Source organism: Pleurodeles waltl, chromosome 6 (assembly GCF_031143425.1).
Source record: "Pleurodeles waltl isolate 20211129_DDA chromosome 6, aPleWal1.hap1.20221129, whole genome shotgun sequence".
Classification (NCBI taxonomy): Eukaryota; Metazoa; Chordata; class Amphibia; order Caudata; family Salamandridae; genus Pleurodeles; species Pleurodeles waltl.
Window position 1 is genome coordinate 1,461,330,080 of NC_090445.1, and position 26,723 is coordinate 1,461,356,802.

General features: G+C 44.6%; 1 protein-coding gene across 2 annotated transcripts in view; it reads left to right on the forward strand.

The window, feature by feature from the left end:
- Positions 1-26,723, forward strand: part of CCDC6 (coiled-coil domain containing 6) — a 350,130-nt gene that overhangs the window by 180,150 nt on the left and 143,257 nt on the right. For both annotated transcript variants that reach the window (XM_069240962.1, XM_069240961.1), the window contains 2 exons: positions 9,384-9,540; positions 14,372-14,472. In XM_069240962.1, the coding sequence (XP_069097063.1) occupies positions 9,384-9,540; positions 14,372-14,472 (258 nt within the window). The remainder of the gene's footprint in view (positions 1-9,383; positions 9,541-14,371; positions 14,473-26,723) is intronic.

Sequence of the window (26,723 nt, forward strand, 5' to 3'; positions counted from 1 at the left end):
CCCGATTTTAGGATAAAGCTCCTAGAGATCGCTAGTCAGTAGCTGGAACTAACAATCTAAGTGTAGGTAGTCATAAAAACAAAAATTATGTTGTCAGAGTTAAAAAAAAAAAAACTAAAAAAAAAACATATCTCACAACAGAAATCAACAGTGGACATCCACAATCTCTTTTATAATGAATGTATTGTAATATTGGAATTATATGCGTGAAGAACCCCAATTATATAATGTCGCATTAAGTATATTGCGAGATCCCTATCGTATCATAAGGGAAGTTTTTTGGTTAAAAGGAGCTATATATTTAAAGCCTGTTTAGACAGAGTCAATCCTATGTCAGTAATCCCTCATTAGCGGTTGCTCGGCGCCGGTCAAGAAACCAAGTTTATAATGAAAGTATTTCGTTAGAAATGCACGGAGCCGCTAGATCAATGATGTAATCCACATCGTAACATCATAGGAAAAAGCACTTACGATTCGATGTTAGCTCGTAGGTTATTGCACCTACCCAACCGACAGCGTCCCAGCAACTGGGTGCCGCGTTCGGACGCGTCAGTTATACGCGCGTATAGTGCTGCCATAAAAACTGAAGAAGGACTAAACGATATCTATCCTGTAGATATCGAAAACGGACTGTAACCCTCCCGTCCGGATGAAAACCCGACTCTTTTGTTTGTAGTCTTTAAGGTGTACACTATGGTGATAGTCTGTTACTTGTCATTCAAAAAAGTTGATGTAGATAAACAGAATAAATATTGTCATGAAACACCACTGGATGTCCAGGCTTAAAAAATCTGAAATTGTTGATGTGGTTAGACAACCAAATTAGATAAATCACCACTAGTAATCCCGGCAAAAATTAACTGGAATTCTTATTAAAAAATTATTTTAAATTTTATTTTTGGACCAGTCAAGGAACTACGGATGATTGAAGGAAACCAATTGGTTATGATGAAAGTGCAGTCCAGGGAATTTCGTCGTTCAATCCCCGGACTGATGTCCCTAGTTTAAAGATCCAACGTTGTTCCAATCTAAACAGAAATTTGGAATCGTTAGGTCTAACTATGGGAGCTTCCAGTACCACCCACCACAAGTCATCTGGATTATGTGGGGTTTCTATGAAATGCGTAGATAATTTAGTGGTTAATCTGCGACATCTGATGTTGCTTCTGTGTTCATTAATGCGTTCTTTGACAGGTCGTGTTGTCATCCCGATATAGCGAAGGCTACAAGGACATGTGATCATGTATATACAATTCTTGGAATTGCAGTTTGTATGTTTTTTCAAATGCCACTTTCCAATTGGCTCAAGATCTAATGTCTGAGTCCGTCTAGTTAATACACATACATTACAATGCCCACAAGGGTAATGTCCTTCAATTGGAGGAAGGTCCCACAATGTTTTTTGTGTTGGATTATCATGTAAATGATGTGGACGTGTGTGTACCACCATGTCTTTGATGTTAGAAGTCCGTTTGAAGGCAAATAATGGTTTTGATATAGATAATCCTCCACTTTCCAAAATCGACCATCTTTTATTAATGAATTTTTTTATATCGTTGGATAATGGAGTGAAAGTGGAGACACAGGTGATCCGTGTCTGGGGGGTCTTTTCTTTTGGTGCTAAGAGCCATTCTCTCTGGTTGTTTTTGGCTCTTTTCCGTGCCAAATTCACAATCTTTGGTGGGTAGTGTCGCTCACAGAGTTTAGCTTGTAGGGTCTCCGCATGTTGGTTAAAGTCATGTAGAGAACTACAATTCCTTCTTAGACGTAAAAACTGACCTACTGGTAAGTTATCTCTGAGTGCTTTTGGATGGTGGCTTTCATACAGCAACAAGCTATTCCGATCTGTAGGCTTGTGGTATGTACTAGTGGATAAAAAGCCATTCTCATTGACTGAAATCATCAAATCTAAAAACGGTAGATGGGTTGATGATACTGTAGCCGTGAATTTCAAAAAGGGATCAAGTGAGTTGACCCAAGTGGTGAAATCATCAGCTGCAGATAGAGGTCCTTTCCATATAATCAAAATATCGTCGATGTACCGTTTCCATAACTGTATGTCATTAAAAAACGGGTTGGATGATGCCAAAATATATTTCTTTTCAAAGTCGAACATGTATAAACACGCTAGACTGGGAGCAAATGTACTACCCATTGATGTTCCTTGTATTTGATGGAAAAACTGTTCTTCAAACTCAAAGTAATTCTCTGTCAAGGCCAGTGTCGCACATTGCATAATAAAGGATATAGGTGTGGATGTGGGTGGGGAATCATTCAAGAGAGCAGATTCCACCACCTGTAAAGTAGCCTCTTGAGGGATATTTGTATATAGGGCTTCCACATCCAAGGTGATCATACCTTGTATATTTCCAGACTGATTTATAGCGTCAATCAAATTCAGGACATCTTTTGTATCCTGTAGATAGGTGGAAGAATTTTTTACCAAAGGCTGTAGAAAATGATCGCAAAAAATGGATAGGGGTTCAAGAACCGAACCTATACCTGACACTATTGGTCGTCCTGGAGGGGGATGAACACCCTTATGAATTTTTGGCAAGCAATAAAAATAAGGGGTTCTGGGGTTCTTGGTATCAAGAAATTCAGCTTCCTTAAAGGAAATCCATGAATTACTCTTAGCTTCCTCCAGGAGGCACCTAATTTGTGTTTGTAGTCTGCTGGTGGGGTCCCCAGTGATCCTAGTATAATGAGTAGTATCACTAAGAAGACGGTAACATTCGCGTCTATAATCAGCAGTATCCATAATCACAATCGCACCCCCTTTATCAGCTTGTTTTATCACGATGTCAGGGTCCGATGCTAAATGTTGTAGAGCTTGTTTTTCTCTTTTAGGAATATTAACAAAAGGTTGTTTTGGACGTAAATGAGACAAATCAGTTAAGACAGCTTTTTCAAATGTCAGTACTTCACTCGGCATCATAACTGATGACGGTACAAAAGTAGAAGGTCTTTTTAGACCTGAGTCAGATAAGGATGTTTTAGCTGGTTTATCTTTAAAAAGTACATGGAGACGGATCTTCCGGAAAAACTGTGCCAGTTCTGTGTGCAGGCGGAAGAAATCCTCATTGGGAGTTGGTACAAAACCAAGACCCCTGTTTAGGACGTTGGATTCATCTACTGAGAGTTCCTTATTAGACAGATTGACAACTAAGTTCTCTGTATGGGATTCTTGGTTTGGCTCCTCGTCACCATTTGTGGTTCGGCTGTGGACCACTGTACTTGTCTGCCCCTTCCTCTTCTTCTGCCTCTTCCTCTGCCCCGGCCTCGGCCTAAAAAAGGACCAAAAGGCATCACAGGGCGAGGCTGAAAAAACGGATAAGGGGGTTGCCAAGGCATGGGATGATTTATAGGGTAGGGTGGATAATTATAAAAAGGCTGTGGTATGTTCTCATCGGTACTCCAGCCATCTGATGATGAGCCACTGCTGAATTTTCGTGGTTTCTTAAAAGAAAAAGAGGAATCATCAGAGGATCGGGACTGAGTATCAAGTTCGTAGTCTTCCTTAATATAAGGATATACTTTTTCCCTGCTGAACTTTGTTATATCCTTCTGAAGTTTGGATATCTTTTGCTGAGTTAGGAATTCTTTTGTTGTATTCAACTCAGCAGTTATTTCAGCAAGGCGGCTTTTGAATGTCGTCAAGGTAACCGTAGTTTTTAAAGTATTTTCAATTATGTTGATTTGAACTGTTATTGAGTCTGCAATACGTTTGGAAGTATTGATGATAAGTACCAGCCAGTCTCTGGTACACTTCCAAGCGATCTGAGCCCAATCTTTTCGGAAGGCCAGATCTTGTAGAAAAATCCTGGGTATGTTGTTTACAATACATTCATTATAAAAGAGATTGTGGATGTCCACTGTTGATTTCTGTTGTGAGATGTTTTTTTTTTTTTTTTTTTTTAACTCCGACAACATAATTTTTGTTTTTATGACTACCTACACTTAGATTGTTAGTTCCAGCTACTGACTAGCGATCTCTAGGAGCTTTATCCTACTTTAATTTGGAACAGTGTACTACTTTATTTATTACTTCGTTAGGGAGATTGTACACTGGACCATAAAAAACTCCCGGTCCCTCTTTCTATGATTATCGGTAATGTACAGCAGCTTTGCTGTGGGACCCTTCAAATAGTTCCTAAACAGGAATTAGATTTTGTTTTGTATCTCAGCCTGGTATTGTTTCCCTATCATGGAAGACTTCCAGGGTTTGAGTTATGATGATGATATGGTGTCAGCTATATTGCAGGCACCGTCCATCCTCGAAAATGATGGAGCAGCTGCTTCCGGTAGTCTAAAGGAGGATTGGAACAAACTATCCTCCTTGAAAAAAGAACTTATAAAAACAGTGATGCATGGAACCATCATGACTGAGTATCTACGTGCCAATATAGCTCCTAATGGGTTATTAGTTTCCAACATACCCAGGATTTTTCTACAAGATCTGGCCTTCCGAAAAGATTGGGCTCAGATCGCTTGGAAGTGTACCAGAGACTGGCTGGTACTTATCATCAATACTTCCAAACGTATTGCAGACTCAATAACAGTTCAAATCAACATAATTGAAAATACTTTAAAAACTACGGTTACCTTGACGACATTCAAAAGCCGCCTTGCTGAAATAACTGCTGAGTTGAATACAACAAAAGAATTCCTAACTCAGCAGAAGATATCCAAACTTCAGAAGGATATAACAAAGTTCAGCAGGGAAAAAGTATATCCTTATATTAAGGAAGACTAAGAACTTGATACTCAGTCCCGATCCTCTGATGATTCCTCTTTTTCTTTTAAGAAACCATGAAAATTCAGCAGTGGCTCATCATCAGATGGCTGGAGTACCGATGAGAACATACCACAGCCTTTTTATAATTATCCACCCTACCCTATAAATCATCCCATGCCTTGGCAACCCCCTTATCCGTTTTTTCAGCCTCGCCCTGTGATGCCTTTTGGTCCTTTTTTTAGGCCGAGGCCGGGGCAGAGGAAGAGGCAGAAGAAGAGGCAGACAAGTACAGTGGTCCACAGCCGAACCACAAATGGTGACGAGGAGCCAAACCAAGAATCCCATACAGAGAACTTAGTTGTCAATCTGTCTAATAAGGAACTCTCAGTAGATGAATCCAACGTCCTAAACAGGGGTCTTGGTTTTGTACCAACTCCCAATGAGGATTTCTTCCGCCTGCACACACAACTGGCACAGTTTTTCCGGAAGATCCGTCTCCATGTACTTTTTAAAGATAAACCAGCTGAAACATCCTTATCTGACTCAGGTCTAAAAAGACCTTCTACTTTTGTACCGTCATCAGTTATGATGCCGAGTGAAGTACTGACATTTGAAAAAGCTGTCTTAACTGATTTGTCTCATTTACGTCCAAAACAACCTTTTGTTAATATTCCTAAAAGAGAAAAACAAGCTCTACAACATTTAGCATCGGACCCTGACATCGTGATAAAACAAGCTGATAAAGGGGGTGCGATTGTGATTATGGATACTGCTGATTATAGACGCGAATGTTACCGTCTTCTTAGTGATACTACTCATTATACTAGGATCACTGGGGACCCCACCAGCAGACTACAAACACAAATTAGGTGCCTCCTGGAGGAAGCTAAGAGTAATTCATGGATTTCCTTTAAGGAAGCTGAATTTCTTGATACCAAGAACCCCAGAACCCCTTATTTTTATTGCTTGCCAAAAATTCATAAGGGTGTTCATCCCCCTCCAGGACGACCAATAGTGTCAGGTATAGGTTCGGTTCTTGAACCCCTATCCATTTTTTGCGATCATTTTCTACAGCCTTTGGTAAAAAATTCTTCCACCTATCTACAGGATACAAAAGATGTCCTGAATTTGATTGACGCTATAAATCAGTCTGGAAATATACAAGGTATGATCACCTTGGATGTGGAAGCCCTATATACAAATATCCCTCAAGAGGCTACTTTACAGGTGGTGGAATCTGCTCTCTTGAATGATTCCCCACCCACATCCACACCTATATCCTTTATTATGCAATGTGCGACACTGGCCTTGACAGAGAATTACTTTGAGTTTGAAGAACAGTTTTTCCATCAAATACAAGGAACATCAATGGGTAGTACATTTGCTCCCAGTCTAGCGTGTTTATACATGTTCGACTTTGAAAAGAAATATATTTTGGCATCATCCAACCCGTTTTTTAATGACATACAGTTATGGAAACGGTACATCGACGATATTTTGATTATATGGAAAGGACCTCTATCTGCAGCTGATGATTTCACCACTTGGGTCAACTCACTTGATCCCTTTTTGAAATTCACAGCTACAGTATCATCAACCCATCTACCGTTTTTGGATTTGATGATTTCAGTCAATGAGAATGGCTTTTTATCCACTAGTACATACCACAAGCCTACAGATCGGAATAGCTTGTTGCTGTATGAAAGCCACCATCCAAAAGCACTCAGAGATAACTTACCAGTAGGTCCGTTTTTACGTCTAAGAAGGAATTGTAGTTCTCTACATGACTTTAACCAACATGCGGAGACCCTACAAGCTAAACTCTGTGAGCGACACTACCCACCAAAGATTGTGAATTTGGCACGGAAAAGAGCCAAAAACAACCAGAGAGAATGGCTCTTAGCACCAAAAGAAAAGACCCCCCCCAGACACGGATCACCTGTGTCTCCACTTTCACTCCATTATCCAACGATATAAAAAAATTAATTATTAAAAGATGGTCGATTTTGGAAAGTGGAGGATTATCTATATCAAAACCATTATTTGCCTTCAAACGGACTTCTAACATCAAAGACATGGTGGTACACACACGTCCACATCATTTACATGATAATCCAACACAAAAAACATTGTGGGACCTTCCTCCAATTGAAGGACATTACCCTTGTGGGCATTGTAATGTATGTGTATTAACTAGACGGACTCAGACATTAGATCTTGAGCCAATTGGAAAGTGGCATTTGAAAAAACATACAAACTGCAATTCCAAGAATTGTATATACATGATCACATGTCCTTGTAGCCTTCGCTATATCGGGATGACAACACGACCTGTCAAAGAACGCATTAATGAACACAGAAGCAACATCAGATGTCGCAGATTAACCACTAAATTATCTACGCATTTCATAGAAACCCCACATAATCCAGATGACTTGTGGTGGGTGGTACTGGAAGCTCCAATAGTTAGACCTAACGATTCCAAATTTCTGTTTAGATTGGAACAACGTTGGATCTTTAAACTAGGGACATCAGTCCGGGGATTGAACGACGAAATTCCCTGGACTGCACTTTCATCATAACCAATTGGTTTCCTTCAATCATCCGTAGTTCCTTGACTGGTCCAAAAATAAAATTTAAAATAATTTTTTAATAAGAATTCCAGTTAATTTTTGCCGGGATTACTAGTGGTGATTTATCTAATTTGGTTGTCTAACCACATCAACAATTTCAGATTTTTTAAGCCTGGACATCCAGTGGTGTTTCATGACAATATTTATTCTGTTTATCTACATCAACTTTTTTGAATGACAAGTAACAGACTATCACCATAGTGTACACCTTAAAGACTACAAACAAAAGAGTCGGGTTTTCATCCGGACGGGAGGGTTACAGTCCGTTTTCGATATCTACAGGATAGATATCGTTTAGTCCTTCTTCAGTTTTTATGGCAGCACTATACGCGCGTATAACTGACGCGTCCAAACGCGGCACCCAGTTGCTGGGACGCTGTCGGTTGGGTAGGTGCAATAACCTACGAGCTAACATCGAATCGTAAGTGCTTTTTCCTATGATGTTACGATGTGGATTACATAATTGATCTAGCGGCTCCGTGCATTTCTAACAAAATGCTTTCATTATAAACTTGGTTTCTTGACCGGCGCCGAGCAACCGCTAATGAGGGATTACTGACATAGGATTGACTTTGTCTAAACAGGCTTTAAATATATAGCTCCTTTTAACCCAAAAAACTTCCCTTATGATACGATAGGGATCTCGCAATATACTTAATGCGACATTATATAATTGGGTTTCTTCACGCATATAATTCCAATATTACAATACATTCATTATAAAAGAGATTGTGGATGTCCACTGTTGATTTCTGTTGTGAGATATGTTTTTTTTTTTTTTTTTAACTCTGACAACATAATTTTTGTTTTTATGACTACCTACACTTAGATTGTTAGTTCCAGCTACTGACTAGCGATCTCTAGGAGCTTTATCCTAAAATCGGGGATGGTAAGCTCATCATAAATATTCTTTTCACTTCTCACACGAATGGTGCATGTAATCACATCGTTCACAATGTTGTGTGTATTACATATAATTCTGTACGAATTTTTATAATGTTATTATTATTCTTGTAGGGCGACCTATTTTTGACATAGCAAACCTTGAAGTAAGTGACTGCTTTATTTATCTGTCCCAATTAGGACGTATATATATTTTTGTTATTTTTCCTTTGGAGAAGTCTTTATTTTTTCGGTCCTGATGAAGCGTCAATGGACCCGAGTGGGCCAATGGACGCGAAACATGTAGACCCAGTGCTAAGAGGAACCACAATAGGTTTGTTCCCCTTACTTTAATTGTTGAGAGCACGTGAACATCACACTCACATATTGTCTCTCCCCTGGTTTTTAATTTTGGTCTCCATCTAATTTTTTCTGATTAAAATACATGATCATTGTTCTAGGATGGATAACCAATTTTACTTTTGTCTCTCCATTATTGCATGAGAATTTGAAATCAACTACTCATCATACACCCGCAATACGGTTAAGAGCTCCCGTTTGGGAGCCCGTTAGGCATTGCAATACCGGCCTAACGAGGAGTGTTCCCAATGATGAAACCAGACATCCAATGTGATGCTTGAGGGGTCTCGCTCCTGACTAATAGTCCTTCCTACTTTAATTTGGAACAGTGTACTACTTTATTTATTACTTCGTTAGGGAGATTGTACACTGGACCATAAAAAACTCCCGGTCCCTCTTTCTATGATTATATATATATATATATATATATATCCATCCAAAATACACTCCTTCTACCTCCAGCAGTTTATAGAAAAGTGCATTCATTGGTGTATATATATGTGTGTGTGTGTATATATATATATATATATATATATATATATATATTTTTTCTCTCTCTCATCTGCTTGGTAAAGTACGCAGAAAACTGCTTCTCTGCATGGTAAAGGCTGCATACCCTTAATGTCTGATGCTTGAAAGGTGAGCGAGTATTACATATAGATTTATGTGGTGATCATCAGTGTTTTAAGATTCAGTTGTTGATGCTTTGTAGAGACCACAGGTACTTTGTTTTTTACTTAGGCTTCTCCTATTCCCACTTTTATTTGCAGACACTGAAAAAATGGCTCAATATTTAGAGGAAGAACGTCACATGAGAGAAGAAAATATAAGACTCCAAAGAAAATTACAGAGGGAAATGGAGCGAAGAGAAGCTCTATGCAGGCAATTGTCTGAAAGTGAATCAAGCTTAGAAATGGATGATGAAAGGTATGCGTTTAGACTTTCTCAATTCGTCTGAGGTGTTAATGACTATCTCCAAGGTGTAAATGAAAGTCTGAAGAAATGACTTTTTTTCATACCCATAGTACTTTAATAAAATATTTTTAAATTGTAGGATTTACAACATGCTTTTATCTCAGAGGTTTCCCATTTGCCTTTATTTCTAGCCTGGTCATTACTGGTCAGTTAAGTGTCAAGGATATAAAAGTAATGGCAGTATTGAGAAATCACAGTTAGGTGCAGGTCATTTATGCCAAGAAGAGCCACTTCACTTAATTTGTAGTTATATTGTGAACTTCAATATTTTACATGCAAACCTTTTAATTTGCATCATTTCCCATGCTGTGGATTAGGAAGACATAGTAAAGAAATCCTATCTGATGCTCTAGAATTGTAAAGTAGATATTGTTAACTTAGTTCTGTAACTTCATATTTGATTTTAAGGCACATTTTGGCTAAATTATTAAATTATAAATGTGACCAGTAACCGAATACAGATTTGTCTTGAGAGAGGCTTTTGGACATTAAAAGAAAATAAGTATTCCTGTGATCAAATGTATATTTCTCAAGTCCCTAGAGCACACTACTTAACCTACTAAATTGCAGTGCGTTTATCACTCCACTTCCCCTGCCGCTACCACTGCTAGTACCCCTTCATTCATCTCTTCGTATCTTCCTTTTCCACAGTTGAAGTATAAGAAAAAATTCAAAACTTGCCAGATTGTTATAGTTTGAAAATTCTTTTAAAGTCCATTCTAGACCAAATCCTTTAGTGATTCTTTTCAACTCATTAAATGTTCTTTTTTTTTTTTTTTTTTTTTTTTGTAGGAAGTTGGCTCTGTATGCACTATTTCAAAGTAAGGAATAGTATGCACAGAGTCCAAGGGTTCCCCTTAGAGGTAAGATAGTGGCAAAAAGAGATAATACTAATGCTCTATTTTGTGGTAGTGTGGTAGAGCAGTAGGCTTATCAAAGGAGTAGTGTTAAGCATTTGTTGTACATACACACAGGCAATAAATGAGGAACACACTCAGAGACAAATCCAGCCAATAGGTTTTGTTATAGAAAAATATCTTTTCTTAGTTTATTTTAAGAACCACAGGTTCAATTTCTACATGTAATATCTCATTTGAAAGGTATTGCAGGTAAGTACTTTAGGAACTTTGAATCATTACATTAGCATGTATACTTTTTACATAAAACACAATAAGCTGTTTTAAAAGTGGACACAGTGCAATTTTCACAGTTCCTGGGGGAGGTAAAGTATTGTTAGTTTTGTCAGGTAAGTAAATCACTTACAAGTCTCAGGTTTGGGTCCAAGGTAGCCCACCGTTGGGGGTTCAGAGCAACCCCAAAGTCACCACACCAGCAGCTCAGGGCCGGTCAGGTGCAGAGGTCAAAGAGGTGCCCAAAACACATAGGCTTCAATGGAGAGAAGGGGGTGCCCCGGTTCCGGTCTGCCAGCAGGTAAGTACCCGCGTCTTCGGAGGGCAGACCAGGGGGGTTTTGTAGGGCACCGGGGGGGACACAAGTCAGCACAAAAAGTACACCCTCAGCAGCGCGGGGGCGGCCGGGTGCAGTGTGCAAACATGCGTCGGGTTTTCAATGGTTTTCAATGAGAGACCAAGGGATCTCTTCAGCGGTGCAGGCAGGCAAGGGGGGGGCTCCTCGGGGTAGCCACCACCTGGGCAAGGGAGAGGGCCTCCTGGGGGTCACTCCTGCACAGGAGTTCCGTTCCTTTAGGTGCTGGGGGCTGCGGGTGCAGGGTCTTTTCCAGCCGTCGGGAAATGGAGTTCAGGCAGTCGCGGTCAGGGGGAGCCTCGGGATTCCCTCTGCAGGCGTCGCTGTGGGGTTCAGGGGGGACAACTTTGGTTACTCACGGTCTCGGAGTCGCCGGAGGGTCCTCCCTGAGGTGTTGGTTCTCCACCAGTCGAGTCGGGGTCGCCAGGTGCAGTGTTGCAAGTCTCACGCTTCTTGCGGGGAGTTGCAGGAGTCTTTAAGTCTGCTCCTTGAAACAAAGTTGCAGTTCTTTTGGAGCAGTGCCGCTGTCCTCGGGAGTTTCTTGTCTTTCTTGAAGCAGGGCAGTCCTCAGAGGATTCAAAGGTCGCTGGTCCCTTGGAAAGCGTCGCTGGAGCAGGGTTCTTTGGAAGGCAGGAGACAGGCCGGTAGGACTGGGGCCAAAGCAGTTGGTGTCTTCTGTTCTTCCTCTGCAGGGGTTTTTCAGCTCAACAGTCGTCGTCTTCTTGTAGGTTTCAGGAATCTAAATCTTTAGGTTCAGGGAAGCCCTTAAATACTAAATTTAAGGGCATGTTTAGGTCTGGGGGGTTAGTAGCCAATGGCTACTAGCCCTGAGGGTGGGTACACCCTCTTTGTGTCTCCTCCCAAGGGGAGGGGGTCACATCCCTAATCCTATTGGGGAATCCTCCATCTGCAAGATGGAGGATTTCTAAAAGTTAGTCACTTCAGCTCAGGACACCTTAGGGGCTGTCCTGACTGGCCAGTGACTCCTCCTTGTTATTGTCATTATTTCCTCCGGCCTTGCCGCCAAAAGGGGGGGCCGTGGCCGGAGGGGGCGGGCAACTCCACTAGCTGGAGTGTCCTGCGGTGCTGGAACAAAGGGGTGAACCTTTGAGGCTCACCGCCCGGTGTTACAGCTCCTGCCTGGGGGAGGTGTTAGCATCTCCACCCAGTGCAGGCTTTGTTACTGGCCTCAGAGTGACAAAGGCACTCTCCCCATGGGGCCAGCAACATGTCTCGGTTGTGGCAGGCTGCTGGAACCAGTCAGCCTACACTGAACAATTGGGTAAAATACAGGGGGCATCTCTAAGATGCCCTCTGTGTGCATTTTTTAATAAATCCAACACTGGCATCAGTGTGGGTTTATTATTCTGAGAAGTTTGATACCAAACTTCCCAGTTTTCAGTGTAACCATTATGGAGCTGTGGAGTTCGTTTTTGACAGACTCCCAGACCATATACTCTTATGGCTACCCTGCACTTACAATGTCTAAGGTTTTGCTTAGACACTGTAGGGGCATAGTGCTCATGCACTGGTGCCCTCACCTATGGTATAGTGCACCCTGCCTTAGGGCTGTAAGGCCTACTAGAGGGGTGACTTATCTATACTGCATAGGCAGTGTGAGGTTGGCATGGCACCCTGAGGGGAGTGCCATGTCGACTTACTCGTTTTGTTCTCATCAGCACACACAAGCTGGCAAGCAGTGTGTCTGTGCTGAGTGAGGGGTCCCCAGGGTGGCATAAGATATGCTGCAGCCCTTAGTGACCTTCCCTGGCACCAGGGCCCTTGGTACCAGGGGTACCAGTTACAAGGGACTTACCTGGATACCAGGGTGTGCCAATTGTGGAATCAAAAGTACATTTTAGGTGAAAGAACACTGGTGCTGGGGCCTGGTTTGCAGGGTCCCAGCACACTTCTCAGTCAAGTCAGCATCAGTATCAGGCAAAAAGTGGGGGGTAACTGCAACAGGGAGCCATTTCTTTACAGTTTTCTTTTCATTTTGCAAGGAAAAACAAAACACAACATAACAGAGCAAAAAGTGCCAGTTACTGTTGGCAACTTGGTGGCATGTAGCTTGCAGTTGTGTTTGAACCAGACAGTTCGTGGTTCCATTGTTTCCAGACAGGGGCGTACAGTTTTCCCCCCCAGAGGTAATCAGTAATGCTTAACCTTTGAGGTCCATGCGCTCCCACCTTCCCCTTGCATCTGTCACCACGCAAATTGGTCAGTAGCATTAAAGTTTCTTTTTCTTTTTTTTAAACATTTTTCTATATTACATTTTTTTTTTTTTTAAGGTATTTCGTTTGTCTCACCTGTGTTCATTGCACTTTAATTATAATATTCAGTATCCAAATGTCTTGACAAGGTTGGATGTGGGTACCACCTAATTAGTCACTTTTTGCATAACTGCATATTCTAATTTTCAAATTACTGGATCAAACCATGCCACTGGAAAGAAGTGTTGTGGCATCCTCCCAAATCTTGTACAATTTAAAGCTCTTATTTGGAGTCCAGCCACCACTCTGTTATACATTTCCCTCTGTGCTGTCCCATGCTATTACATGCTTATGATTGATTGTTCTGGTCTTTGTAGTCCCATTGAATTGTCATTAAATGTGGAAGATCAATATCCTGCATAAAAAGAAGTAATCGAAATTGGGATAGATGTGTGTGTTGTGATAGATTACCTATTTCTTTCATGTGGTTGAAATAGAATACAATATTCCCCCGCACAGAACAGCACATGCCGGAGTCCTTGAGTTTTGACAACTAGAAGTGTTTCTTTTTGTGTGTCTTTAAATATTCCCACATTTTGTAAGCTTGATATTGGGAACTGGGCATCATTTTCAAATAAAGCCACCCCAACTTCAGCAGAGAAGAGTCTAAAGCTGAAAAGTAGAAACCTAATTCTCAATGTATTTATGGTTTGTCATTTCATATTTGGCCCTAGCTTGTTCCCCTTTCACTCTTTTGGCAATCCCTGTACAGTTGTCTCTTAAGCTCACTTAACAAGACCTTCAGCATTTGTATTTCTCAGTTACCAACTGTTAAAAAGCTTGAAATTGATTCACTGCCACACTATACGGTAAAAGATTTACTTTTCCATCCACATGGACCTTCAAAATTAAAAATGTAATTTGGACATTTCCAGCCAGCTTCTGTGAGTCATCGAATGGTCTTGATCTCATGACCAGTTTGAGTACTCACATTTGAAAAATGTTTGTGCATTGTACCTTAATATCGTCAACATGTGAATCTGTATTTTGTACACTATCAAACATGATTATTTGCTTGTCTTCAGATATTTCAATGAGATGTCTGCACAAGGATTGAGGCCTCGCACTGTATCCAGTCCAATACCTTACACACCATCACCAAGTTCTAGCAGACCCATCTCTCCTGGTAAATGTACTTTAATGTTAATATTTGTTTTTAACACCTTGTTTCAGATCATTGAGTATTTGTGTAACTGTTTTACCTGCATCACCTATTTGGTTGACTTTTTCACCGGGAAAACACTGGCAGTATTTTTACTAACATATAAAACAGTTCCAATTCAATGTGAACTCCTCAATAACTATACTGCATTAGTAATAGTCAGCATGACTGACTATGCCGTCCTACTGCATTGCATTTGTCTTAGGGGTAATGCATGAGTAAAGAACTTTCTGAAATTTTTGTTCTACATTAAACTCCTCTAATGCTTCATGCTTTAGTTTACTTAGTTTCCTGACTACTGTCATCTGCAGTTGTCATTTTTTTCCTGAAGCCGTGCTCCCTGTGTGTCTCCTTCCACCTTAGTTTCTGAGCTTTAAGCCATGAACGTTGGCTTCTTTTCGCAAACCTTTGCAGCAGCTGACATGCATAGCCTCTGTTGTTTTGGGTACATTCTGCATTAGCTCAGGGTCCCTCAACGACTGCCTGGTTTACATTCTGCACACAGGTCACTGATTCTGCCGTGGATTTTTTTAATTCAACAAGAGTTAGGAACTGAGTCCAGGATTTTGCCTCTAGACCTAGTTACAAGAAAAGGGTGGGCCAGTAAAGCAGCATGGTCCCCACCCATGCATCCTCACTTCTGGCGGTTATTTCATGGACTCTGCAAGTGAAGTGAGTAACACCTGGAAGGTGAGAATATAAGCTCATTAGAACATCTTTCTTTTCTCTCTGTATGATGCAACCTGTTAATCCCACTGCCAGGACCAGGCATCACCTTGGTGTTAACCTCAGTCCTTTTCTCAGACTCCGTCTTGGGTGCTGTGTCTGAAGCAAAGACTTGGAATTTCTCTTCTATTTACCCAACTCCATGCAGCCCCGGCCACTCTAGGGAAACTCTCCACTAGCAGCGCTAAACCCAAGGTCACCTTTTAAAGCTCCCAAACCAGGGTATATTTTCACAGCTGATCCCGTCCAGGCCACCTGTGCGCAATAAGCATCTGGTTCCAGAAGCTTCTCCTGTTCGAAGCAGTAAACTGACTACTGCTAGACCAAAAACATACCTCATTTGAAAATAGGACAAACTGGTCTACGGGATGTGAATAAAAGTCCAGGTTACTGACCTCTACGGAGTAGTTCCCTGATGAAGACGTTGCACATATGTTGGACACTACTGTCTACGCTCAACTCAAGAACAGATACCTTAGCGGGGTCAAGCATTTTTGTCAAACAGTTTTGTCTAGCTGAAAAGTTTTTCTATCCCTGCAATAATGAGACAAGCCGAAACATGTCTAATGCTAGCTGGCAAAGCTGCAGGGTGTTGGTGGCTCCTTGTTTCTCACAAGAGGGTCATTGTGTTGTCTAAATGTTTCACTGCTACTCTTCATCTTGTCAATAGTAGCAAAAGGTATCAAGACAAGGCGGATTGCCTTCAGATCCAATATGTTCGTGGAGGGATGAATCGCATCTATTCAGAAAGCACTGGTGTCACCTCCCACCTCCCAAAACAACCCCCTGCCCCTCCCCCCTTCCACAAATTATCCCCCTTTGACTATTCATGTGAGTTATTTGTGACCTCAAGTTGTGAAAGGATCATCTCATTAAGAGGTTGCAGTGTTCTTCACCCCTAATATAACGGTCCCAATTCATTTCTCATAAGTTCTGTGAAACATCCTGGTTTCTTTCTGTTTTGTCTGTCTTTTTTGTATATTACATTATACCTCTGACAGGCTATCTTGTCAGATTGCCCCAGTGTCTGTCATTTTGTTTATTGATTTCAGTGTTGTCCTTTTGGTGTTGTTGAAACCAGGTTTTCTCCTGATGGCTCCACCATATTATTTGAGAGCAACATTGGGCTAGAAACTGAAGTGCACTTTCCAATGCATCATTGAAGAGTTTCACAATGTCTTCAATGGCGTATAATGTTACTTACCCTGTAAGCATCCGTTTGTTACATGTAGTGCTGTAGATTCACATGATCTGCATAGTCCTGCCATATAGTGTTTGGCTCTGACGTTGCAATTTGTTTTTCTTCAAATAAGTCTCATGTTAACGTTGTCTGGGTGACCACTCCACTAGTCTTAGATGCACATGATCACAAACTCCATTCTTTGATTGTTTCTCACTCAACTAGTGAGAGTGAATAAGGATTATTGGGCACAGAAAAAATAGTTAACCGTACATGTGGAAAATAATTGTAAAGCTATCTGCCCAAACACTAGCTTCTGGGTAGGAGGGTGGGGTGCATGTGAATCTACAGCACTTCACACAATGAACAAATACTTACATGGTAATCAATCAGTGTATTTGTAGAGCGCACTACCACCCGTGAAGGTCTCAAGGCGCTGGGGGGTGCGGGGGCGAGGGGGGGGGGTGAGGGTGCTGCTACTGCTCAAATATCCAGGTTTAGAGCTGCTTCCTGAAAGTCAGCAGGTCTTTGGTCGGTCGTAGAGGCAAGGGAAGGGTGTTCCGGGTCTTGTCGGCGAGGCAGGAGAAGGATCTGCCTCCGGTCGTCACTCTTCGGATGCGGGGGACGGCGGCGAGGGAGAGGTTGGCTGAGCGGAGTTGGTGGGACGGGGTGTAGAAGGTGATTCGTCTGAGGTAGGCTGGGCCAGTGTTGTGGAGCGCCTTGTGTGCGTGGGTGAGGAGCTTGAAGGTTATCCTTTTGTTGATGGGGAGCCAGTGTAGGTCTCTCAGAAGGGGGGTGATGTGACTGTGGCCGTGGGCATCGAGGATCAGGGGTGCGGCAGCGTTTTGTATGTGTTGCAGTTGTTTGAGGAGTTTGGCTGGGGCTCCTGCGTAGAGGGTTTTTCCGTAGTCCAGTTTGCTGCTGACGAGGGCTTGGGTGACTGTTCTTCTTGTATCTGTGGGGACCCATCTGTAGATCTTGCGGAGCATGCGGAGGGTGTTGATGCGCTGACTTGCTTGGTCGAGGAGAGTGTTGAGTCGAGGATGATGCCCAGGTTGTGTGCGTGGTTGGTGGGTGTTGGCTGCTCCCAGAGCGGTCGCCCACCAGGAGTCATCCCAGGCTGAGGGGCTGGCGCCGAAGATGAGGACCTCCGTCTTATCTGAGTTCAACTTCAGTTTGCTGTTCCTCATCCATTCGGCGACGGCCTTCATTCCTTCGTGTAGGCTGGATTTGGCAGTGAGGGGGTCCTTGGTGAGGAAGAGGATCAGTTGGGTGTCGGCGTAGGAGATGATGTTGAGGTTGTGCAGCTGGGCGACGTGGGTGAGCGGGGACATGTAGATGTTAAAAAGTGTAGGGCTAAGGTACGAACCTTGGGGAACCCCGCAGATGATCTTGGAGGCTTCGGAGCGCAATGGGGGGAGGCAGACGCTCTGGGTTCTGCAGGGGAGAGGAAAGAGGTGGTCCACTTCAGAGCCTTGTCCCGGATCCCTGTGTTGTGAAGGCGTGTGTGTAGGATGTTTCGCCGTTGTCAAGCAGGGCCCTGATGTCGTCGGTGGGGGTGATGAGGATGGTTTCCGTACTGTGGTTGCTGCGGAACCCTGACTGGGATGGGTCCAGGATGTTTTCTTCGAGGTAGTGGGTCAGTTGTCTGTTGACGATCTTCTCGATGACCTTGGCGGGGAATGGGAGCAGGGAGATGGGGCGGAAGTTCTTGTGGTCTCTCGGTTCCGCCTTGGGTTTCTTAATTAGGGGTTTGATCTCAGCATGCTTCCAGCTCTCGGGATAGGTTGCGGTCTCGAAGGAGATGTTGATGACTTTGCAGATGTGGGGTGTAATGGTGGCGCTTGCTTTGTTAAAGATGTGGTGCAGGCATGGGTCTGACGGAGATCCAGAGTGGATGGAGCCCATGGTTTTGATTGTGTCGTCTTTGTTCACGTTGGTCCAGATGAGCAGGGGGTCGTAGTTGAAAGTGGGAGGAGAGTCTGAGGAGTCGGTGATTGGCGGGGTCGTCTGGCTGTTGAAGCTGCCATGGATGTCTGTGATCTTGTGGTGGAAGAAGCTGGCGAGGGAGTTGCACAGGTCTTGTGGAGGTGGGATGTTGTTTGTGTTGAAGCTGGGGTTGGGGAGTTGATTCACGATGTTGAAGAGCTCCCTTCTGTTGTGTGCGTTGTTGTCCAGGCCGTCTTTGAAGGAGGCTTTCGTGGCAGATCTGATGAAGTGATGGTGATTGCGGATGGCGGCCTGTTTGTCTGGAGTCTGTTCAAGGAGCCACTTTCTTTCCAGTTTCCAACAGGTTTGCTTGGAGACTTGAAGGTCCGAGGTGAACCAGCTGGCTCTCTTGTTGGCATCTCTCTTGGAAGGTTTATTGAGTGGGGCAAGGGTGTTGGCAAAGTTGTCGATCCAGTGCCAGAGGTTGCGGACTGCAAGGTCGGGATTGGTGGGTTCGGTGGGTGGTTTTCAGGCGAGGCTGGTGTTCAGCTGGTCTTGGCTGATTTTGCTCCAGTTCCGGCGGGGGATCTGTTGGGTGCGGTGGTGCATGGTGGGTTTCTGGAAGGTGAAATGGATGCAGTTGTAAGTAACACATTTTGTGTGTAGCTTGTGTAGCTGTAGATAACATGCTCCGCATAGAGTGTAAAACAGTACTTCCCCAAGTCGTGACTAGCCAGTGGATCATGTAGAAGTCTGAAAGTCCGGGAGGACCACTTTACCAACTCTGACCTGCTTTCTTGTCAGGACGTCCAGAAAGTATTTAGTAAATGTATGGTAAGTGTTCCACGTGGCACCTCTTAAATGTCTGTTAATGAGTATTTTCTCCAGGAAAGCCATAGTAGCACCCTGTTTGTGGGTGGTGTCTGGCCGGGTAGGAAGGTAAGGCTATTTTCGTTTTAGCATAGCAGATCATTTGGCAAACCACCGGGAAATCCCTTCCTTTAAAATGGTGTGGCTTTTTTAGAGGCTGAGGAAAAACTACCAACAGCTGTTGTGCTTTGTAAAATGATTTGGTCCTTTCTATATAGTGCATAGGAGCCTGCTTAACATAAAGCAAGTTGGGTGCTCTCTCAGCTACCAAGACAGATTATAGAAAAAAGATTGGAAGATCAACAGATTAAGGTAGGAATGAGAGACTACCCTGGGAGGGGGGGAAAAAACTACGATTGGTTTTAACCCCTTCGCTGCCAGGCCTTTCCCCCTTAGGTGCCAAGCCTTTATTTGGCTATTTGGGGCAGTTCGCGCTTATGCCCTCGTAACTTTTTGTCCACATAAGCAACCCACACCAAATTTGTGTCCTTTTTTCCAACATCCTAGGGATTCTAGAGGTACCCAGACTTTGTGGGTTCCCCTGAAGGAAACTAAGAAATTACCCAAAAAACAGCGAAAATTTCGTTTTTTAAACAAAAAAAAATGGGGGAAAAGGGCTTGTAGGAAGTTGGCTCTGTATGCACTATTTCAAAGTAAGGAATAGTATGCACAGAGTCCAAGGGTTCCCCTTAGAGGTAAGATAGTGGCAAAAAGAGATAATACTAATGCTCTATTTTGTGGTAGTGTGGTCGAGCAGTAGGCTTATCCAAAGAGTAGTGTTAAGCATTTGTTGTACATACACATAGACAATAAATGAGGTACACACACTCAGAGACAAATCCAGCCAATAGGTTTTTATATAGAAAAATATCTTTTCTTAGTTTATTTTAAGAACCACAGGTTCAAATTCTACATGTAATATCTCATTCGAAAGGTATTGCAGGTAAGTACTTTAGGAACTTCAAATCATCAAAATTGCATGTATACTTTTCAAGTTATTGACAAATAGCTGTTTTAAAAGTGGACACAGTGCAATTTTCACAGTTCCTAGGGGAGGTAAGTATTTGTTAGGTTAACCAGGTAAGTACGACACTTACAGGGCTTAGTTCTTGGTCCAAGGTAGCCCACCGTTGGGGGTTCAGAGCAACCCCAAAGTCACCACACCAGCAGCTCAGGGCCGGTCAGGTGCAGAGTTCAAAGTGGTGCCCAAAACGCATAGGAGAGAAGGGGGTGCCCCGGTTCCGGTCTGCTTGCAGGTAAGTACCCGCGTCTTCGGAGGGCAGACCAGGGGGGTTTTGTAGGGCACCGGGGGGGACACAAGCCCACACAGAAAGTTCACCCTCAGCGGCGCGGGGGCGGCCGGGTGCAGTGTAGAAACAAGCGTCGGGTTCGCAATGTTAGTCTATGAGAGATCTCGGGATCTCTTCAGCGCTGCAGGCAGGCAAGGGGGGGGTTCCTCGGGGAAACCTCCACTTGGGCAAGGGAGAGGGACTCCTGGGGGTCACTTCTCCAGTGAAAGTCCGGTCCTTCAGGTCCTGGGGGCTGCGGGTGCAGGGTCTCTCCCAGGCGTCGGGACTTTAGGTTCAAAGAGTCGCGGTCAGGGGAAGCCTCGGGATTCCCTCTGCAGGCGGCGCTGTGGGGGCTCAGGGGGGACGGGTTTTGGTACTCACAGTATCAGAGTAGTCCTGGGGTCCCTCCTGAGGTGTTGGATCGCCACCAGCCGAGTCGGGGTCGCCGGGTGCAGTGTTGCAAGTCTCACGCTTCTTGCGGGGAGCTTGCAGGGTTCTTTAAAGTTGCTGGAAACAAAGTTGCAGCTTTTCTTGGAGCAGGTCCGCTGTCCTCGGGAGTTTCTTGTCTTTTCGAAGCAGGGGCAGTCCTCAGAGGATGTCGAGGTCGCTGGTCCCTTTGGAAGGCGTCGCTGAAGCAGGATCTTTGGAAGGCAGGAGACAGGCCGGTGAGTTTCTGGAGCCAAGGCAGTTGTCGTCTTCCGCTGCAGGGGTTTTCAGCTGGGCAGTCCTTCTTCTTGTAGTTGCAGGAATCTAATTTTCTAGGGTTCAGGGTAGCCCTTAAATACTAAATTTAAGGGCGTGTTTAGGTCTGGGGGGTTAGTAGCCAATGGCTACTAGCCCTGAGGGTGGGTACACCCTCTTTGTGCCTCCTCCCAAGGGGAGGGGGTCACAATCCTAACCCTATTGGGGGAATCCTCCATCTGCAAGATGGAGGATTTCTAAAAGTTAGAGTTACCTCAGCTCAGGACACCTTAGGGGCTGTCCTGACTGGCCAGTGACTCCTCCTTGTTTTTCTCATTATTTTCTCCGGCCTTGCCGCCAAAAGTGGGGCCTGGCCGGAGGGGGCGGGCAACTCCACTAGCTGGAGTGTCCTGCTGGGTTGGCACAAAGGAGGTGAGCCTTTGAGGCTCACCGCCAGGTGTGACAATTCCTGCCTGGGGGCGGTGTTAGCATCTCCACCCAGTGCAGGCTTTGTTACTGGCCTCAGAGTGACAAAGGCACTCTCCCCATGGGGCCAGCAACATGTCTCGGTTTGTGGCAGGCTGCTAAAACTAGTCAGCCTACACAGATAGTCGGTTAAGTTTCAGGGGGCACCTCTAAGGTGCCCTCTGTGGTGTATTTTACAATAAAATGTACACTGGCATCAGTGTGCATTTATTGTGCTGAGAAGTTTGATACCAAACTTCCCAGTTTTCAGTGTAGCCATTATGGTGCTGTGGAGTTCGTGTTTGACAAACTCCCAGACCATATACTCTTATGGCTACCCTGCACTTACAATGTCTAAGGTTTTGTTTAGACACTGTAGGGGTACCATGCTCATGCACTGGTACCCTCACCTATGGTATAGTGTACCCTGCCTTAGGGCTGTAAGGCCTGCTAGAGGGGTGTCTTACCTATACTGCATAGGCAGTGAGAGGCTGGCATGGCACCCTGAGGGGAGTGCCATGTCGACTTACTCGTTTTGTCCTCACTAGCACACACAAGCTGGCAAGCAGTGTGTCTGTGCTGAGTGAGAGGTCTCCAGGGTGGCATAAGACATGCTGCAGCCCTTAGAGACCTTCCTTGGCATCAGGGCCCTTGGTACTAGAAGTACCAGTTACAAGGGACTTATCTGGATGCCAGGGTCTGCCAATTGTGGATACAAAAGTACAGGTTAGGGAAAGAACACTGGTGCTGGGGCCTGGTTAGCAGGCCTCAGCACACTTTCAATTGTAAACATAGCATCAGCAAAGGCAAAAAGTCAGGGGGCAACCATGCCAAGGAGGCATTTCCTTACACAACCCCCCCCCCCCAAACGAAAGAGGATGAGACTAACCTTTCCCAAGAGAGTCTTCATTTTCTAAGTGGAAGAACCTGGAAAGGCCATCTGCATTGGCATGGGCAGTCCCAGGTCTGTGTTCCACTATAAAGTCCATTCCCTGTAGGGAGATGGACCACCTCAACAGTTTAGGATTTTCACCTTTCATTTGCATCAGCCATTTGAGAGGTCTGTGGTCAGTTTGAACTAGGAAGTGAGTCCCAAAGAGGTATGGTCTCAGCTTCTTCAGGGACCAAACCACAGCAAAGGCCTCCCTCTCAATGGCACTCCAACGCTGCTCCCTGGGGAGTAACCTCCTGCTAATGAAAGCAACAGGCTGGTCAAGGCCATCATCATTTGTTTGGGACAAAACTGCCCCTATCCCATGTTCAGAGGCATCAGTCTGCACAATGAACTGCTTAGAATAATCTGGAGCTTTTAGAACTGGTGCTGAGCACATTGCTTGTTTCAGGGTGTCAAAGGCCTGTTGGCATTCCACAGTCCAGTTCACTTTCTTGGGCATTTTCTTGGAGGTGAGTTCAGTGAGGGCTGTCACAATGGATCCATATCCCTTCACAAACCTCCTGTAATACCCAGTCAAGCCAAGGAATGCCCTGACTTGAGTCTGGGTTTTTGGAGCTACCCAGTCCAGAATAGTCTGGATCTTGGGTTGGAGTGGCTGAACTTGGCCTCCACCTACAAGGTGTCCCAAGTAAACCACAGTTCCCTGCCCTATCTGGCATTTGGATGCCTTGATAGAGAGGCCTGCAGATTGCAGAGCCTTCAAAACCTTCTTCAGGTGGACCAGGTGATCCTGCCAGGTGGAGCTAAAGACAGCAATATCATCAAGATAAGCTGTGCTAAAGGACTCCAAGCCAGCAAGGACTTGATTCACCAACCTTTGGAAGGTGGCAGGGGCATTCTTTAAACCAAAGGGCATAACAGTAAACTGATAATGCCCATCAGGTGTGGAGAATGCTGTTTTCTCTTTTGCTCCAGGTGCCATTTTTATTTGCCAGTACCCTGCTGTCAAGTCAAAGGTACTTAGGAATTTGGCAGCACCTAATTTGTCTATGAGCTCATCAGCTCTTGGAATTGGATGAGCATCTGTCTTGGTGACAGAATTGAGCCCTCTGTAGTCCACACAAAACCTCATCTCTTTCTTTCCATCTTTGGTGTGAGGTTTGGGGACTAAGACCACTGGGCTAGCCCAGGGGCTGTCAGAGCGCTCAATTACTCCCAATTCCAGCATCTTGTGGACTTCCACCTTGATGCTTTCCTTAACATGGTCAGACTGTCTAAAGATTTTGTTTTTGACAGGCATGCTGTCTCCTGTGTCCACATCATGGGTACACAGGTGTGTCTGACCAGGGGTTAAGGAGAAGAGTTCAGGAAACTGTTGTAGGACTCTCCTACAATCAGCTTGCTGTTGGCCAGAGAGGGTGTCTGAGTAGATCACTCCATCTACTGTGCCATCTTTTGGGTCTGATGACAGAAGATCAGGGAGAGGTTCACTCTCTGCCTCCTGATCCTCATCTGTTACCATCAACAGATTCACATCAGCCCTGTCATGGAAGAGCTTAAGGCGGTTCACATGGATCACCCTCTTGGGGCTCCTGCTTGTGCCCAGGTCCACCAGGTAGGTGACCTGACTCTTCCTCTCTAGCACTGGGTAAGGGCCACTCCATTTGTCCTGGAGTGCCCTGGGAGCCACAGGCTCCAGAACCCAGACTTTCTGCCCTGGTTGGAACTCAACCAGTGCAGCCTTTTGGTCATACCAAAACTTCTGGAGCTGTTGGCTGGCCTCAAGGTTTTTGGTTGCCTTTTCCATGTACTCTGCCATTCTAGAGCGAAGGCCAAGTACATAGTCCACTATGTCCTGTTTAGGCTCATGGAGAGGTCTCTCCCAGCCTTCTTTAACAAGAGCAAGTGGTCCTCTTACAGGATGACCAAACAGAAGTTCAAAGGGTGAGAATCCTACTCCCTTCTGTGGCACCTCTCTGTAAGCGAAAAGCAGACATGGCAAGAGGACATCCCATCTCCTTTTGAGCTTTTCTGGGAGCCCCATGATCATGCCTTTTAATGTCTTGTTGAATCTCTCAACCAAGCCATTAGTTTGTGGATGGTATGGTGTAGTGAATTTATAAGTCACTCCACACTCATTCCACATGTGCTTTAGGTATGCTGACATGAAGTTGGTACCTCTGTCAGACACCACCTCCTTAGGGAAACCCACTCTGGTAAAGATACCAATGAGGGCCTTGGCTACTGCAGGGGCAGTAGTCGACCTAAGGGGAATAGCTTCAGGATACCTGGTAGCATGATCCACTACTACCAGGATATACATATTTCCTGAGGCTGTGGGAGGTTCTAGTGGACCAACTATGTCCACACCCACTCTTTCAAAGGGAACCCCCACCACTGGAAGTGGAATGAGGGGGGCCTTTGGATGCCCACCTGTCTTACCACTGGCTTGACAGGTGGGGCAGGAGAGGCAAAACTCCTTAACCATGTTGGACATATTGGGCCAGTAGAAGTGGTTGACTAACCTCTCCCACGTCTTGGTTTGTCCCAAATATCCAGCAAGGGGAATGTCATGGGCCAATGTTAGGATGAACTTCCTGAACAGCTGAGGCACTACCACTCTCCTAGTGGCACCAGGTTTGGGGTCTCTGGCCTCAGTGTACAGGAGTCCATCTTCCCAATAGACCCTATGCGTTCCATTTTTCTTGCCTTGGGACTCTTCAGCAGCTTGCTGCCTAAGGCCTTCAAGAGAGGGACAGGTTTCTTGTCCCTTACACAGCTCCTCCCTTGAGGGTCCCCCTGGGCCTAAGAGCTCAACCTGATAAGGTTCAAGCTCCAAAGGCTCAGTTCCCTCAGAGGGCAGAACTTCTTCCTGAGAAGAGAGGTTCCCTTTCTTTTGCTGTGTTGTAGTTGGTTTCCCAACTGACTTTCCTGTTCTCTTGGTAGGCTGGGCCATTCTTCCAGACTCCAGCTCTACTTGTTCCCCCTGTGCCTTGCATTGTGCTCTTGTTTTCACACACACCAGTTCAGGGATACCCAGCATTGCTGCATGGGTTTTTAGTTCTACCTCAGCCCATGCTGAGGACTCCAGGTCATTTCCAAGCAGACAGTCCACTGGGATATTTGAGGAGACCACCACCTGTTTCAGGCCATTGACCCCTCCCCATTCTAAAGTAACCATTGCCATGGGATGTACTTTTCTCTGATTGTCAGCGTTGGTGACTGTGTAAGTTTTTCCAGTCAGGTATTGGCCAGGGGAAACCAGTTTCTCTGTCACCATGGTGACACTGGCACCTGTATCCCTCAGGCCCTCTATTCTAGTCCCATTAATTAAGAGTTGCTGTCTGTATTTTTGCATGTTAGGCGGCCAGACAGCTAGTGTGGCTAAATCCACCCCACCCTCAGAAACTAGAATAGCTTCAGTGTGGACCCTGATTTGCTCTGGGCACACTGTTGATCCCACTTGGAGACTAGCCATACCAGTGTTACCTGGATGGGAGTTTGGAGTGGAACCTTTCTTGGGACAGGCCTTGTCTCCAGTTTGGTGTCCATGCTGTTTACAGCTATGACACCAGGCCTTTTTGGGATCAAAGTTTTTACCCTTGTACCCATTGTTTTGTGAAGAGGCTCTGGGCCCACCCTCCTGTGCAGGTTTTTGGGGGCCTGTAGAAGACTCTTTACTATTTTTAGTTTTGGTTGTCTCATCACCCTTCCCCTGGGGAGTCTTTGTGACCCCTTTCTTTTGGTCACCCCCTGTTGAAGTCTTGGACACCCTTGTCTTGACCCAATGGTCCGCCTTCTTTCCCAATTCTTGGGGAGAAATTGGTCCTAGGTCTACCAGATGCTGATGCAGTTTATCATTGAAACAATTACTTAACAGGTGTTCTTTCACAAATAAATTGTACAGCCCATCATAATTACTTACACCACTGCCTTGAATCCAACCATCTAGTGTTTTCACTGAGTAGTCAACAAAGTCAACCCAGGTCTGGCTCGAGGATTTTTGAGCCCCCCTGAATCTAATCCTGTACTCCTCAGTGGAGAATCCAAAGCCCTCAATCAGGGTACCCTTCATGAGGTCATAAGATTCTGCATCTTTTCCAGAGAGTGTGAGGAGTCTATCCCTACACTTTCCAGTGAACATTTCCCAAAGGAGAGCACCCCAGTGAGATCTGTTCAC